This window comes from Nipponia nippon, unplaced genomic scaffold, assembly GCF_047370975.1.
Source record: "Nipponia nippon isolate SJK-2023a ecotype South Korea unplaced genomic scaffold, ASM4737097v1 scaffold_9, whole genome shotgun sequence".
In the NCBI taxonomy this organism is placed as follows: Eukaryota; Metazoa; Chordata; class Aves; order Pelecaniformes; family Threskiornithidae; genus Nipponia; species Nipponia nippon.
Window position 1 is genome coordinate 29608549 of NW_028262413.1, and position 12413 is coordinate 29620961.

Here is a 12413-nt window from a genome sequence, read left to right on the forward strand (position 1 = left end):
TTCTGTAAACCCAAAACCTAAGAACAGGGCATCTTGCCTGTTTTGGCAGCCCTCTCTCCTGGCCTTCTATACCCAGATATTGCTATGTGCTTCCATCCTTAAGGGACAGCTGGAACTCTGCACCTCTTTATGCCTTTGTACATGCACTGACTGAGAGCTTCAGTACAGAAGAGAGATATAATTTAGTTTGTTGGTAGAGCCTGACAGGCATTCTTACCTGAATTCTTTTGTTGTTTCACTTACAATTAAAATGGAATCGAAAGACATTTTTTGCGAATCAACTTGAAGTACAGGTAGATAATTAAGTATTTCTCCCAGTTATCCTTACCCTAGGGAGAAGGTTCTGGTTTGAGATTTAGCCTCAGAACATCTACATCACAAACTAGATCTACATGATATTCTTCCTTGGACAACCTTGACATAGAGGTTGCATTGAGGGGGCTACGATGGTACATCAGAAAGACTACCTCAAAGTATCTGACAAAGAAGGCTAACTCTTTACTTGATAATTCAATTCATTAAATTTTATTTAAAAATAATCTGCTGTTCTTCTTAGTACTCTTACTCTAAACAGCTTATTAATTAAAAACTTTATTTTCATCTCAGAAGCACAACAGCGTCTTCTGTTGGTAACAGTCTTTGCTCTAAGTGTACACTATCAGCCTGTTGATGTCTCCTTGGCCATTTCCACTGGTCTGCTGAATGTGCTATCACAGTTGTGTGGCACAGACACCATGTTAGGACAACCACTGCAGTTGCTGCCCAAAACTGGTATTTCTCAGCTCAGCACAGCTTTGAAAGTAGCCAGTACAAGACTACTTCAGATCCTCGCTATCACCACAGGGTAAGTATGGAATGCTCCCTTGCTTTCAGAAAACTTAATCATTAAGCTTTTCAGCACTCTATAAAAATAACTTTTCTTTTGTGTGAGCTTTCTTTAGGACAATAAATGTTGTTCAGAAGCGGGGGGAAAAAAGAGTAGTCACATTATTCATAAGAAAGATGCACATAGGACTGATAAATATTTTTAAATTGTAAGTGAGGAGTTTGGACCAGGATAGTTAGAACTTTATGGTCTGTAAACATTGCATTCTAGTATTCACTGTTTTTCTAGTTTGGCTTTGTATCTAGGTCTGTTCAGCTGATATGAGGAGGCCTTCTGTTGTTGTGTAAAAGTCATAGAATCCTAGAATACCAGGTTGGAAGGGACCTCAAGGATCATCTGGTCCAACCTTTCTAGCACAGTCTAGATGAGATGGCCCAGCACCACGTCCAGCTGAGTCTTAAACGTGTTCAGCATAGCGGAGTCAACCACTTCCCTGGGGAGATTATTCCAACGACTGACTGTTCTCATTGTGAAAAATTTCCCTCTCATGTCCAATCAGAATCTCCCTGGGAGTAACTTGTACCCGTTACCCCTTGTCCTCACCATGGGACTCCTTGTAAAAAGGGAGTCTCCATCTTCTTTGTAGCTCCCCTTTTAAGTACTGGTACATGGTGATGGGATCACCTTTAAGCCTCCTTTTCTCAAGGCTGAACAAGCCCAGGTCTCTTAGCCTATCCTCATACGGCAGGCTTCCCAGACCCTTGATCATCTTGGTGGCCCTTCTCTGGACCCCCTCCAGCCTGTCCACCTCTTTTTTGCATAATGGGGACCAGAACTGTACACAGTATTCCAGGTGTGGCCTGACAAGCACTGAATAGAGTGGGATAATGACTTCTTTATCTCTGCTGGTGATGCCCTTTTTGATGCAACCCAGCATCCTATTGGCCTTCTTGGCCGCAGCAGCCCACAGTTCACTCATGTTGAGCTTCCTGTCCACCAGGACCCCCAGGTCCCTCTCCATGGAGCTGCTCTGTAGCCAGGTGGATCCCAGTCTGAGCTGCACTCCTGGATTATGTTTTCCCAGGTGCAAGACCTTACACTTGTCCTTGTTAAACTTCATAAGGTTCTTGTTAGACCAACAAAACTTCATAAGGTTCTTGTTAGCCTGTTAGCTTGGACTAACAAGTCATTTGTGTACAAGCGATACCAATAATGTGGTAGGAGTTCTTCAGTGCAGTGCACTGTGCTTTTTTTTCAGAATATAAAGTAATTTTCTGAGGAATACTGGCCTTGGCTAGACCAGGGAACAGCATCCAAAATCCTATCAACACTTAAATATTTAGTTTAATTCAGTAAAATAAAAAGCAGTGGAGAGAGTATTTTCTATTTACAACAAGAGTATTATTTAATATTCAGGACATGCATTTTCATTTCAGTGTTCATACAACACATTGCACTTACCTGCCAAATCCGTTATGTAAAAAAAAACCCAATAAGCCCACACCAAAAAAGAAACCAAACCAACCCAAAAAACCAACACCCCGTCTTTGGATTTGCAGTGGGATTATGTTTAATTAACTAAGTTGTTCTTTTTCCCCTAGGAAGCACTGGAAAAGTATCCTTTGATTCCAAAGATTGGACAGTTTTAAAGTGTCTTAAAAATAGGGTTCAAATAAGAATAATCTGCCAAGCATACGGTGGAGCATGAGGAAGAGTAACCTGCTGCAATAGAATGAATTAGAATTAGTGCTGTTAGGCCCAGTTGTCACTTGCGTTGAGTTTATAGTTGTGTCTTTATGTTACTGTTCCTTGGATCAGCTCTCAAATACTCTTGTATTTACTTTTTTGTGTGTGTGTATAGAACCTATGCTGACAAACTGAGCCCAAAGGTGGTCCAGTCTTTGCTGGATTTATTATGCAGTCAGCTGAAGAACTTGTTATCACAAGCTGGTGTGATGCTTATGGCTTCCTTTGGAGAAGGGGAAGGTGAAGAAGATGAAGTAGAATCAAAAAAGGCAGATTCAAATGGGGATAATGAGAAGAGAGACTTCAGAGGTAATTATCTTGCATCATTTCTGTTACAATTTTGAAATACCGAAAACATAATAAAAGAAACCACTGAATGCTGAGGCCCTCGCCCACTCTACTGTATTGATTATTGTTGGGTCATTCTTAACCCTGTAAATTAGATTAAATAAAGGCATTGAATAATTTTGTGTTCTGTCCAGCTTTATGTAGACTTGATAGATAAATCAATTCAAAGGGAGGAGCAGGTTGAGAATAAGAATTAGTCCATCTGGTTTGGAATTAGGAAGAGAATATTGTTTTCCTTGAAAAATGAGTTATTGGTAGTAGTGTTTTTCAGAAATGCGGTTGTAGGAATTTAATTATGTAAGTTTCAAACTGCAAATAAATACAGCTTCATTCAGGGAATTGTTGCATTTGCTTTGTATTATGCAGTTTTGCAGTCTGAGTGGATGGGAAGAGGTTGACCCTACCCTGTCATATTAAAAAATCTGCTACAAAATATTTTCTGAAATATTAATATCTTCACATAGTTTGCAGTACCTTAATGAGCATTTTGAATTTCTGCGAAGATTGTGTGTTTGAAGAAATTTTTAATTGTAGCTTGGTTTTAGGTGTACATATGGTTTTGGTTGTGCTTATGATTGTCTTCGCTTATAAATAATGCAATGGCTGATGAATTAATAAGATAATTAATTAGAAATTAGGATATAAGGTCTTCTCTTTCCACAAACATTTTCTTGTTAAAACTGCCTTGGGATATGAACCAGGGGTGTGAGGAAGTATAGTGTTTTGCATTAAAAATCCCCATTAAAAAAAACATACTTAGAAACCAATGATTACATTTGATATTACAGGGACATTTATAAATAATCATGTGTATTGGATTTACGTGGCAAGGTTTTGGTAGTGGGAGGAGGTGGCTTCCGTGAGAAGAAATCAGGAGCTTACCCCCATGTCAGACAAAACCAGTTCCAGCCAGGTCCAAAACAGACCCACCACTGCCCAAAGCTGAGCCAGTCAGCGGTGCTGGTTGTGCCTCTGTGGTAACATATTTAAGAAAGGGTAATAAACACTGTACAGCAGCTGTGTGAGAGAGGAGTGGGAAAAACGTGAGAGAAACAACTTTGCAGACACCAGGGTCAGTGAAGAAGGAAGGGGACGAAGAGGAGGTGCTTCAGGTGGTGGAGCAGGGATTCCCTTGCAGCCGGTGGAGAAGACCATGGAGCACAATTCTGGCAGAAGCTGGCTTGTGGGGGACCACGCTGGAGCAGTCTGTTCCTGAAGGACTGTATCCTGTGGAAAAGGATCCACATTGGAGCAGTTCTTGAAGAACTGCAGCCCATGGGAAGGGACCCATTATGGAGCCAGGAGCAGTAGAGATGAAGTGTTACGAAGTGATCACAACCCTCTCACATTGCCAATCCCCCTGCTCCCCTCAGGGGTGGGGCGGTAGAAGAGTTAGGAGTGAAGTCGAGCTTGGGAAGAAGGAGTCGGGGGGTTGAAGGTGTTTTAATTTTGTCTTTGTTTCTCACTATCCTACTCTCTTTTTCATTGGCAATAAATTAAATTAATCTTCCCCAAGCTGCATCAGTTTTGCCCATGATGGTAACCGGTGAGTGATCTCACTGCCCTTATCTTGACCCATGAGTTTTTCCTCTTATTTTCTCCCCCCATGTTGCTGAGGAGCAGAAGTGAGAGAGCAGCTTGGTGGGCACCTATCAGCCAGCCAAGGTTAACAGCCAGCCATCATGTAATAACTAATCATTGTATCTTTACTTACGGAACAGTTTGTTGCCAGTAACAAGGACTGCTAATATTTTCTGTCATCTTCCGTTCAAGTCTGATAGACTTCAAATGGTTACTTCTATCTCCAAGTTGCTTGGCTGTGTTTTATATTAAACATATAGAGCTTGCAAATAGTGAAGTGTGGTTCTATAGCCACGCTTTTGATAAGATATATACAGTAATTTCCTGTACAGTTCTTTATAAATCTTAGCATACCAAAGTACCCGTGGTTCATAACACACTATGTGGTGAGTACCTGTGTTTTTCCGAATGCATGCTAGTCCGCATAGTGTAACCTAGCAATATCAACTGGCTGTATTCTGTTCTGGACTCACTACTCTCAAAAATGGAAACATCCAAAAGGCAGCTGTGAATGTCTGCCTTAATTTTTTTTTTCTACTTTGACCTTGACTTTAAAAATTGTTATTTGCAGATACTGTAGAAGTAAAGTTGTAATTTTTAATTTAACTTCCTAGCTGCCCTCCGAAAGCAACATGCAGCAGAATTGCATTTGGGAGACTTTCTTGTTTTCCTACGTAGAGTTGTGTCTTCAAAAGCAATTCAGTCAAAAATGGCATCTCCAAAGTGGACAGAAGTACTTCTTAACATTGCTTCTCAGAAGTGTTGCTCAGGTATGACCTTTTCAAAATGTACTCAACGGTTACTTGCATTTCTGTAGTGCAGTTCCTAAAAATAGGTCCTGTTAGAACGTGTTACATAGTGAACAACTAAAACTAACTTCAGTAGGTGTACACAAGTTACACTTTGGAAAATTGTGCACTGGTGGCATGCAGCCATGCAGCTGGCATCATAGGTGCGTGCCTGATGCAGAAGTCACTTTCAGGTTATTAACATATTGTTCCATCTTTAGGAGTTCCCTTGGTTGGCAATTTGAGGACTAGACTTCTTGCACTTCATGTACTAGAAGCTGTATTACCTGCTTGTGAATCTGGCGTTGAAGATGATCAAATGGCTCAGGTCTTCATATTTTGTTATAAGCTTTTACACTTGTTTCTTCAAAAAGTCTCATTAAACTTTTAAATGTTTCATAGGTTTTTTTCAGAATCCAAATCAGGTGAGGCTCAGTGTAGATATTTGCTTATCTAAGAGCACTAAATATTTTGACACTTATACCTACAAAGCAAAGTAAAACAGTATAATATTATTTGTTGTCCTCATCTTGGGTTTAAAATGATCTGAATTATATTCTAATACGCCAGGTTGTTGAACGATTATTCTCACTTCTGTCTGACTGCATGTGGGAGACTCCAATAGCTCAGGCTAAACATGCAATTCAAATAAAGGAGAAAGAACAAGAAATGAAGCTACAGGTAATGATGCTTTTACTTTCTCTTTTGACTGGATGCTTAGCTGAGTTACATTTACCACAAATATTTTGTCCTATTTCTGATAGAAGCAAGGAGAGTCTGAAGATGAAGATGAGAATCTTCCCATACAGGAAGTGTCCTTTGACCCTGAGAAAGCTCAATGCTGCATAGTGGAGAATGGGCAGATTCTAACTCATGGGAGTGGAGGTAAAGGATATGGTTTAGCATCCACGGGAGTTACTTCTGGGTGTTACCAGTGGAAGGTAGGTTGCATAAAAGTGTCTTTCTTAACTTCTCTTATTTTGTTTTGGAAATGTACTATGATTTATAAAGAACAGCTACCTATGTTTTTTCCCTTATGACAACATTCTTGAGTAAATGACATTTTGGCAGCGTTAGGTTTACGGTTGGACTCAATGATCTTAAGGGTCTTTTCCAACCTAAATGATTCTGTGATTTTTCAATCCAAAGTGAAGAGTTTGTGGCCGCTTTTGAGCACTGCCATTTGGATATTTCAGTACACAGATTGGAGACTGTGAATATGTCTTGCATATTTGTCGAGGTGATGGTACTTGTCCCTAAGATCCATAGTCAGGACAAATGTGCATTTTCTTGCAAAAGTTACCTGCTGAACTACGTAGATTTTGAATTTTTTCTTTAGAAAAACACTTCACAAAACATTTGTTTTCTTGCAAAAAGACATATCAGCCTGTCTGACGAGACCAGCTTTTAATGCATCATCTGGAGAGATTTTTTTTTTTTTTTTTTTTTTTTAGGAATATAGATAGGTACACAGTTGTAGTCCTTGTTAGTACCATCTTTAAGCATAACACTTTAACTTCTTTTTTTACTTGAAACTGTGTAAATCACTCACTGTAAACATGAGGAGTAAAGCTTATTTATTTCTGTAATATTATTTTTAGCACTTGTAACCCAACTTCTGGTTGTGTACATTTTGAGTCTAGGAAAAAACCCAACTTCTTCATGTGTTTGCATACAGTTCTTTTAATTACTAGTAGATCAAGTTTAAATGACTTGTTAATGACTGACCTTATACACCAAGATGTCATTTTAGAGGTAGAGCATGATTTTAGCTTATTAGCTTGTCATTTTTTATTTATTAAAAGCTTCTGAGCAAAACAGGTAAAAGTATGCATAAATATGTGTAAGGTAAATTTTCATTGCTTTATTGTGTTAAAATATATATTCTTTTTTCCCCTGTTGTTTTTTGTTTTGTTTTGCCTGCTAGTTCTACATTGTGAAGGAGAATCGAGGCAATGAAGGCACGTGCGTAGGAGTTTCTCGCTGGCCAGTACATGATTTTAACCATCGCACTACCTCAGATATGTGGCTATATAGAGCCTATAGTGGTAACCTTTATCACAATGGAGAACAAACTTTGACTCTGTCCAGCTTTACCCAAGGAGATTTCATCACATGCGTATTAGATATGGAAGCAAGAACTATTTCCTTTGGTAAAAATGGAGAGGTATTTAACATTAATTGCTTTTTTGGTGTTTTTTGCAACAGTGATTTGGCATGGATAGATTATATATAAAGCTAAGCATGGCAGTTAAGACACGTGACAGTTTCAGTATTTACAGGGATTGTAATACAGGTATAACTTTGTCACATTTCATATTTTTGCTTGTTAAGGTGTTCTAAGTTTGGGGTTTTTTGTTTTGTTTTTTAACTAGGAGCCAAAACTAGCTTTTGAAGATGTGGATGCAGCAGAGTTATACCCTTGTGTTATGTTCTATAGCAGTAATCCAGGAGAAAAGGTAACTTAAATGTTCATCTGCATAGGTGTACTGGTTTTGGCTGGGACAAAGTCAGTATTATTCGTAACAGCCCGTATGGTGCTATGTTTTGGATTTATGACCAAAACAATGTTGATAATGCACAGTGTTTTAGCTGTTGATGAACAGTGTTTACAGAGCATCAAGGCTTTCTTGGTTTCTCACTCTGTCCCTCCCAGCAAGTGTGTTGTGGGTAGGCAAGAGGAAGTGCAGCCGGTCAGCTCACTTAAAGTGACCACAGGGATATTCCATATGGTATAACATCATGCAGCAATAAAACTGCAGTGAAGTTTGCCAGGGTTTTTTGTTGCTCAGGGACTGTCTAGGCATTGGTCAGCTGGTGGTGAGTGATTGCATTTTACATCACTTGTTTTTCTTTGTTTTGTTTTTTTCTCTCTCTTTTATTTATGAAATTTTCTTTGTCTCTTCTCACTTTTGCCCTTCTGATTCTCTTCCCCATCCTGCTGGGGGGAGTGGTCGAGTGGCTGTGTGGGGCTTAGCTGCCTTACCCTGGTTAACCCTCAACAATAGATCATAACTTTATCCTTTCCCTTGTGTTCTCCTCTGTGTCAGTGTTATGGATGTTGGGTTTTTTTGGGGGGGGTGGTGGTGGTGGTCACTAACAAGTGCTGAGAATGTCACCGGTTATTCATTTTGATTTATGACATACATAGCACTACATTACTTGCACACTAGCTAGACTTTTCATAAATTCCTACATTGTGCAATCTATTGTAAATTTAAAATGTATTTTATTATTTAGAATTGATTTACAGACTTATGTTCTACACACAAAATTACATTCCCCAGAAGCCAGGGAGAGTGTAGTATTAGGAAATCCAGATAGTCTTATGTGAGAAAACATGAACTGTTGTAATTTCAGCATCCTTGAGTTTGAAGGGATGCAGTTTTTGATCAGTGTTAAGGTGGATTTCCTAGGGAGCCCAAGCAAAAAAAGACAATGCTAGTAATTTTTTCTATTAAGCAGGAGATTCCTGTATTTATAAAATTACCTTCTTCAGGTATGTTGAGAAGATAACTTTTAAACTGTTCTCTTTAAACACTTAGGTGAAAATCTGTGATATGCAGATGCGTGGTACACCAAGAGATTTGCTACCTGGTGACCCCATCTGTAGTCCTGTTGCTGCAGTGCTGGCAGAAGCCACCATCCAACTTATTCGCATCCTTCATCGCACAGACCGTTGGACACACTGCATCAATAAAAAAATGATGGAAAGACTGAATAAAATCAAAACATGTCTTAAGGAAGCAGGCCAAAAGCTGAAGAAAAGTCGCTCAATTCAAAGTCGAGAAGAGAATGAGGTGAGAGAGGAGAAAGAAAATAAGGAGGAGGAGAAAAGCAAACATAGTAGGCATGGTCTGGCTGACCTTTCAGAACTGCAGTTGAAGATGCTCTGTGTGGAAGTGTGGCCTGTTCTAGCAGTAATTGGTGGAGTTGATGCTGGTCTCAGAGTTGGAGGTCGATGTGTACACAAGCAAACTGGACGTCATGCCACCTTGCTTGGAGTAGTGAAGGAAGGCAGTACATCTGCAAAGGTCCAATGGGATGAAGCAGAAATTACTATCAGGTATGTTCCTTTCCTATACTTTTCAAAATCTAGTGATTTGTGCTTGGAAATCTTCAGAAGTAACATACGTTTTGCATTAGAGTCATGCTGATTGATTATTTTAAGCCTAGACTTCAAAATTGGGCTTTTTAAAACAAACAAATATTATGAGTTAAATTTTTATGCTATCTAGTAATAAAACGCCTTGTATATAAAAAATAAATTTGATAGTTTCGAATTGATGAGCGTCATTACACTACTTAGATTTGGCCTCTAGCTTTCAGAGTTGGGATGTGACCAGCTTGCCATTATTTGACGTGAGCATTGCTTGTTTTAGAATTGGTACATATTGGCTAACTAAAACATTATTGCTGTCTTAATTTGCTACAGCTACTTGGTTATGTCTGTAAAGAACACAGATTTTTACTGGAGGTTAGTGTAGACTTCTGCTGTAAATGGTGAACCTGGTTCTGAAGAGAGATCTGGTTTGGTTTATTAGAGTCGAGAATAGGTGTTTTTGCTCTATTGTCATTCCCTCCTTAGGGGACTGGAAATTGCTCTGTGGGGCTTGAGGAGTGGTTAAGGAGGTCAGGAGATGGGAGGATTCTCTCTTCTTAATGGTGGGTTGGATGATGATATTCAAATCAATGCTGCCTTGAAGTAGTGTTTGTTCATTCTTCGACCTGTTTTAGAGAGCTAAAGGAATGCCCCTGTCTTAGATGTTAACACTCTGGAGTTGTTCTGCAGATGATGGTGAGAATAGGGAGGAGGCTGGAAGGGGATACTCCTTTTTCCACCTACCTTGCAGATGCGCCTGCAAAGGGAAGGCACTTGGAAGGAAACTCTGAAATGAAGCTAATGGCTTCTCTGGGCTCTCTGGTGCTCTCGTAGGAATTGACTGTTTTTGTGTGGAAAAGATTTGATTCACTAAATTTCTTAAACTCCTTCTGGCTATAGTTGAACCGTAATCTTCTGGAGAAATTGAGCAGTAATTATTTTTTTTGCCACCAGTTACAATTGCACTGTGTACTAACTGTGGTCAGTTGACCTCTTAAAAGTGTTGCAACATTACGCCTATTTTGTCTTTATGCAAAGGCTGTTGTCACTTTAACTAAATATGCTGAAGTACAATTGATTGTCAAATTTAGTTCTAGATATAAATTATTCAAGTATGCCCATGTGACAGTGTAGTCTTAAAGTAAGTGTGCCCTTAAAATAATTTGAAATATTTGAGCGAAGTGGTACAGTGCTTGAACATAGGCAAGCTCTTGGTAATGCATTGAATTACCAAGATTAAATTAAGAATGTACCTTCTTAATTTAAACCAGGCTAAAGCTTGCTTTCATTTTTAGGTAGAAGTTTACATTGTGAGATGGGAAAACATTTTGGGATAATAAAAGGAAGATTTAAAAGTCCTTTATCTGCTGGATGTGTGGAAAATACAAGATGTATGGAAATACAGGCTGGTGAATTTTTGTCCTGCTTGGACTGAAAATTAGTCAAGTGTAACAGTCCTAAATATTACAAAAAATTATCACTGCATATAGATGGACAGATAGACAGACATATATGTGTCTGTTGGGTTTTCTGACCTGTTTTTTTAAAACTCACTGTCTTCTCTAGGTAATCTGTCCTGACATAACCAGAGACAGAATTATCATAAGCTATTAGTAGTGTGCTCCTTGTGATGAATACTTGAACAGGAATGTGAGGTCAATCAAAGCTTTTCCTTAATGTGAAAAAAGTTTAGGAGTGTTTTCTTTCTAAGCTTTTATACCTATTCACAAATTCAGCTCAGATATGATGATAAAATATGGCCTACGGTAGTTTTTCATAGAAGTCTGTTACATTATTTCTAAGAAATACAGCAGAAACCTCTGTCAGCACAGAATTGATAGCTTCTATGATGCTTCTGGGTTTTAATGCTTGTTGAAAACCTGTGCATGCTTTGTTGCCTTTGCTCTGATATCATATCTCCCTGTTTTCTGATCATAACCTCATTTTCCCCTGTTTACATTTAATTTTTAGAATTGGTTTGTTTATTTTATGAAATATATTTTACATCTTACTTTGCCTACATTATTTCCTGTACTTTCCTCCTGTCTCTCCCTCACTTGCTTTTTCCTGTGTCATTCTGATCTTTATTAAAGCTTCCCAACTTTTTGGTCGCCTAGTGATACTCCATTGTATAATCTGGAGCCCTGTGAACCACTGCCTTTTGATGTTGCAAGATTTCGTGGGCTGACAGCTACTGTGTTGCTGGACCTTACCTATCTGACTGGTATTCATGAAGATATGGGAAAGCAAAGCACCAAGAGACATGAGAAAAAACACAGACATGAATCTGAAGATAAAGGGGAAATGGACCAGAAAATGGAGGGTGATGTTGGATCAGATACACGATTAGGACAAAGTGCTGATGATAACAAAGGACATAGCACTACAAGCTCTAAGTTGGAAAATGAAATTGCTTCCTTTTCTTTAGAACCATCAACACTAGGTATGGAATCCCAACACCAAACTGCTGAAGGAAGAAAAAAGAATCATGAACATACTCCAAGAAATCATGATATAGTGCAGTCAGAAATCAGAGCAGTACAGCTCTCTTATCTTTATCTTGGTGCTATGAAGTCACTTAGTGTTCTTCTTAGTTGTAGTAAATATGCTGAACTACTGTTAATACCAAAAGTCCTGGCAGAAAATGGTCACAACTCTGATTGTGCTAGTTCTCCAGTTGTTCATGAAGATGTTGAAATGCGTGCTGCCTTGCAGTTCCTGATGCGACACATGGTGAAACGGGCAGTCATGCGTTCACCGATTAAAAGAGCTCTAGGACTGGCAGATTTGGAACGAGCGCAAGCCATGATCTACAAATTAGTGGTTCATGGGCTGCTGGAGGATCAGTTTGGTGGCAGACTTAAACAAGGTACATTTTCAAAATTATGGAAGTATAGTGCTAAATTATTTTTTAATTTCTATTAAAGTTTATAGTAACAATGATAATACAAATAACATAATCTTGTAATTTTGTAGTGGTTATACTTCGGAGGAATCTTAATTGGACAGAGAAATTTTACAA

At 38.8% G+C, this 12413-nt stretch overlaps 1 protein-coding gene across 14 annotated transcripts in view; it reads left to right on the forward strand.

The window, feature by feature from the left end:
- The window catches only part of HERC1 (HECT and RLD domain containing E3 ubiquitin protein ligase family member 1), a 109329-nt gene that overhangs the window by 57499 nt on the left and 39417 nt on the right, over nucleotides 1-12413 (forward strand). For 12 of the 14 annotated variants that reach the window (XR_015701448.1, XM_087744463.1, XM_087744464.1 and 9 more), the window contains 10 exons: nucleotides 607-844; nucleotides 2688-2881; nucleotides 5116-5271; nucleotides 5511-5617; nucleotides 5860-5970; nucleotides 6054-6230; nucleotides 7217-7456; nucleotides 7665-7748; nucleotides 8835-9355; nucleotides 11485-12260. Coding sequence is in view for 13 of the 14 variants with exons in the window: in XM_087744463.1 (XP_087600589.1) it covers nucleotides 607-844; nucleotides 2688-2881; nucleotides 5116-5271; nucleotides 5511-5617; nucleotides 5860-5970; nucleotides 6054-6230; nucleotides 7217-7456; nucleotides 7665-7748; nucleotides 8835-9355; nucleotides 11485-12260 (2604 nt within the window). In the remaining variant the exon portion in view is untranslated. The remainder of the gene's footprint in view (nucleotides 1-606; nucleotides 845-2687; nucleotides 2882-5115; nucleotides 5272-5510; nucleotides 5618-5859; nucleotides 5971-6053; nucleotides 6231-7216; nucleotides 7457-7664; nucleotides 7749-8834; nucleotides 9356-11484; nucleotides 12261-12413) is intronic. The other 2 variants (XM_087744471.1, XM_087744466.1) reach the window with 2 other exon arrangements.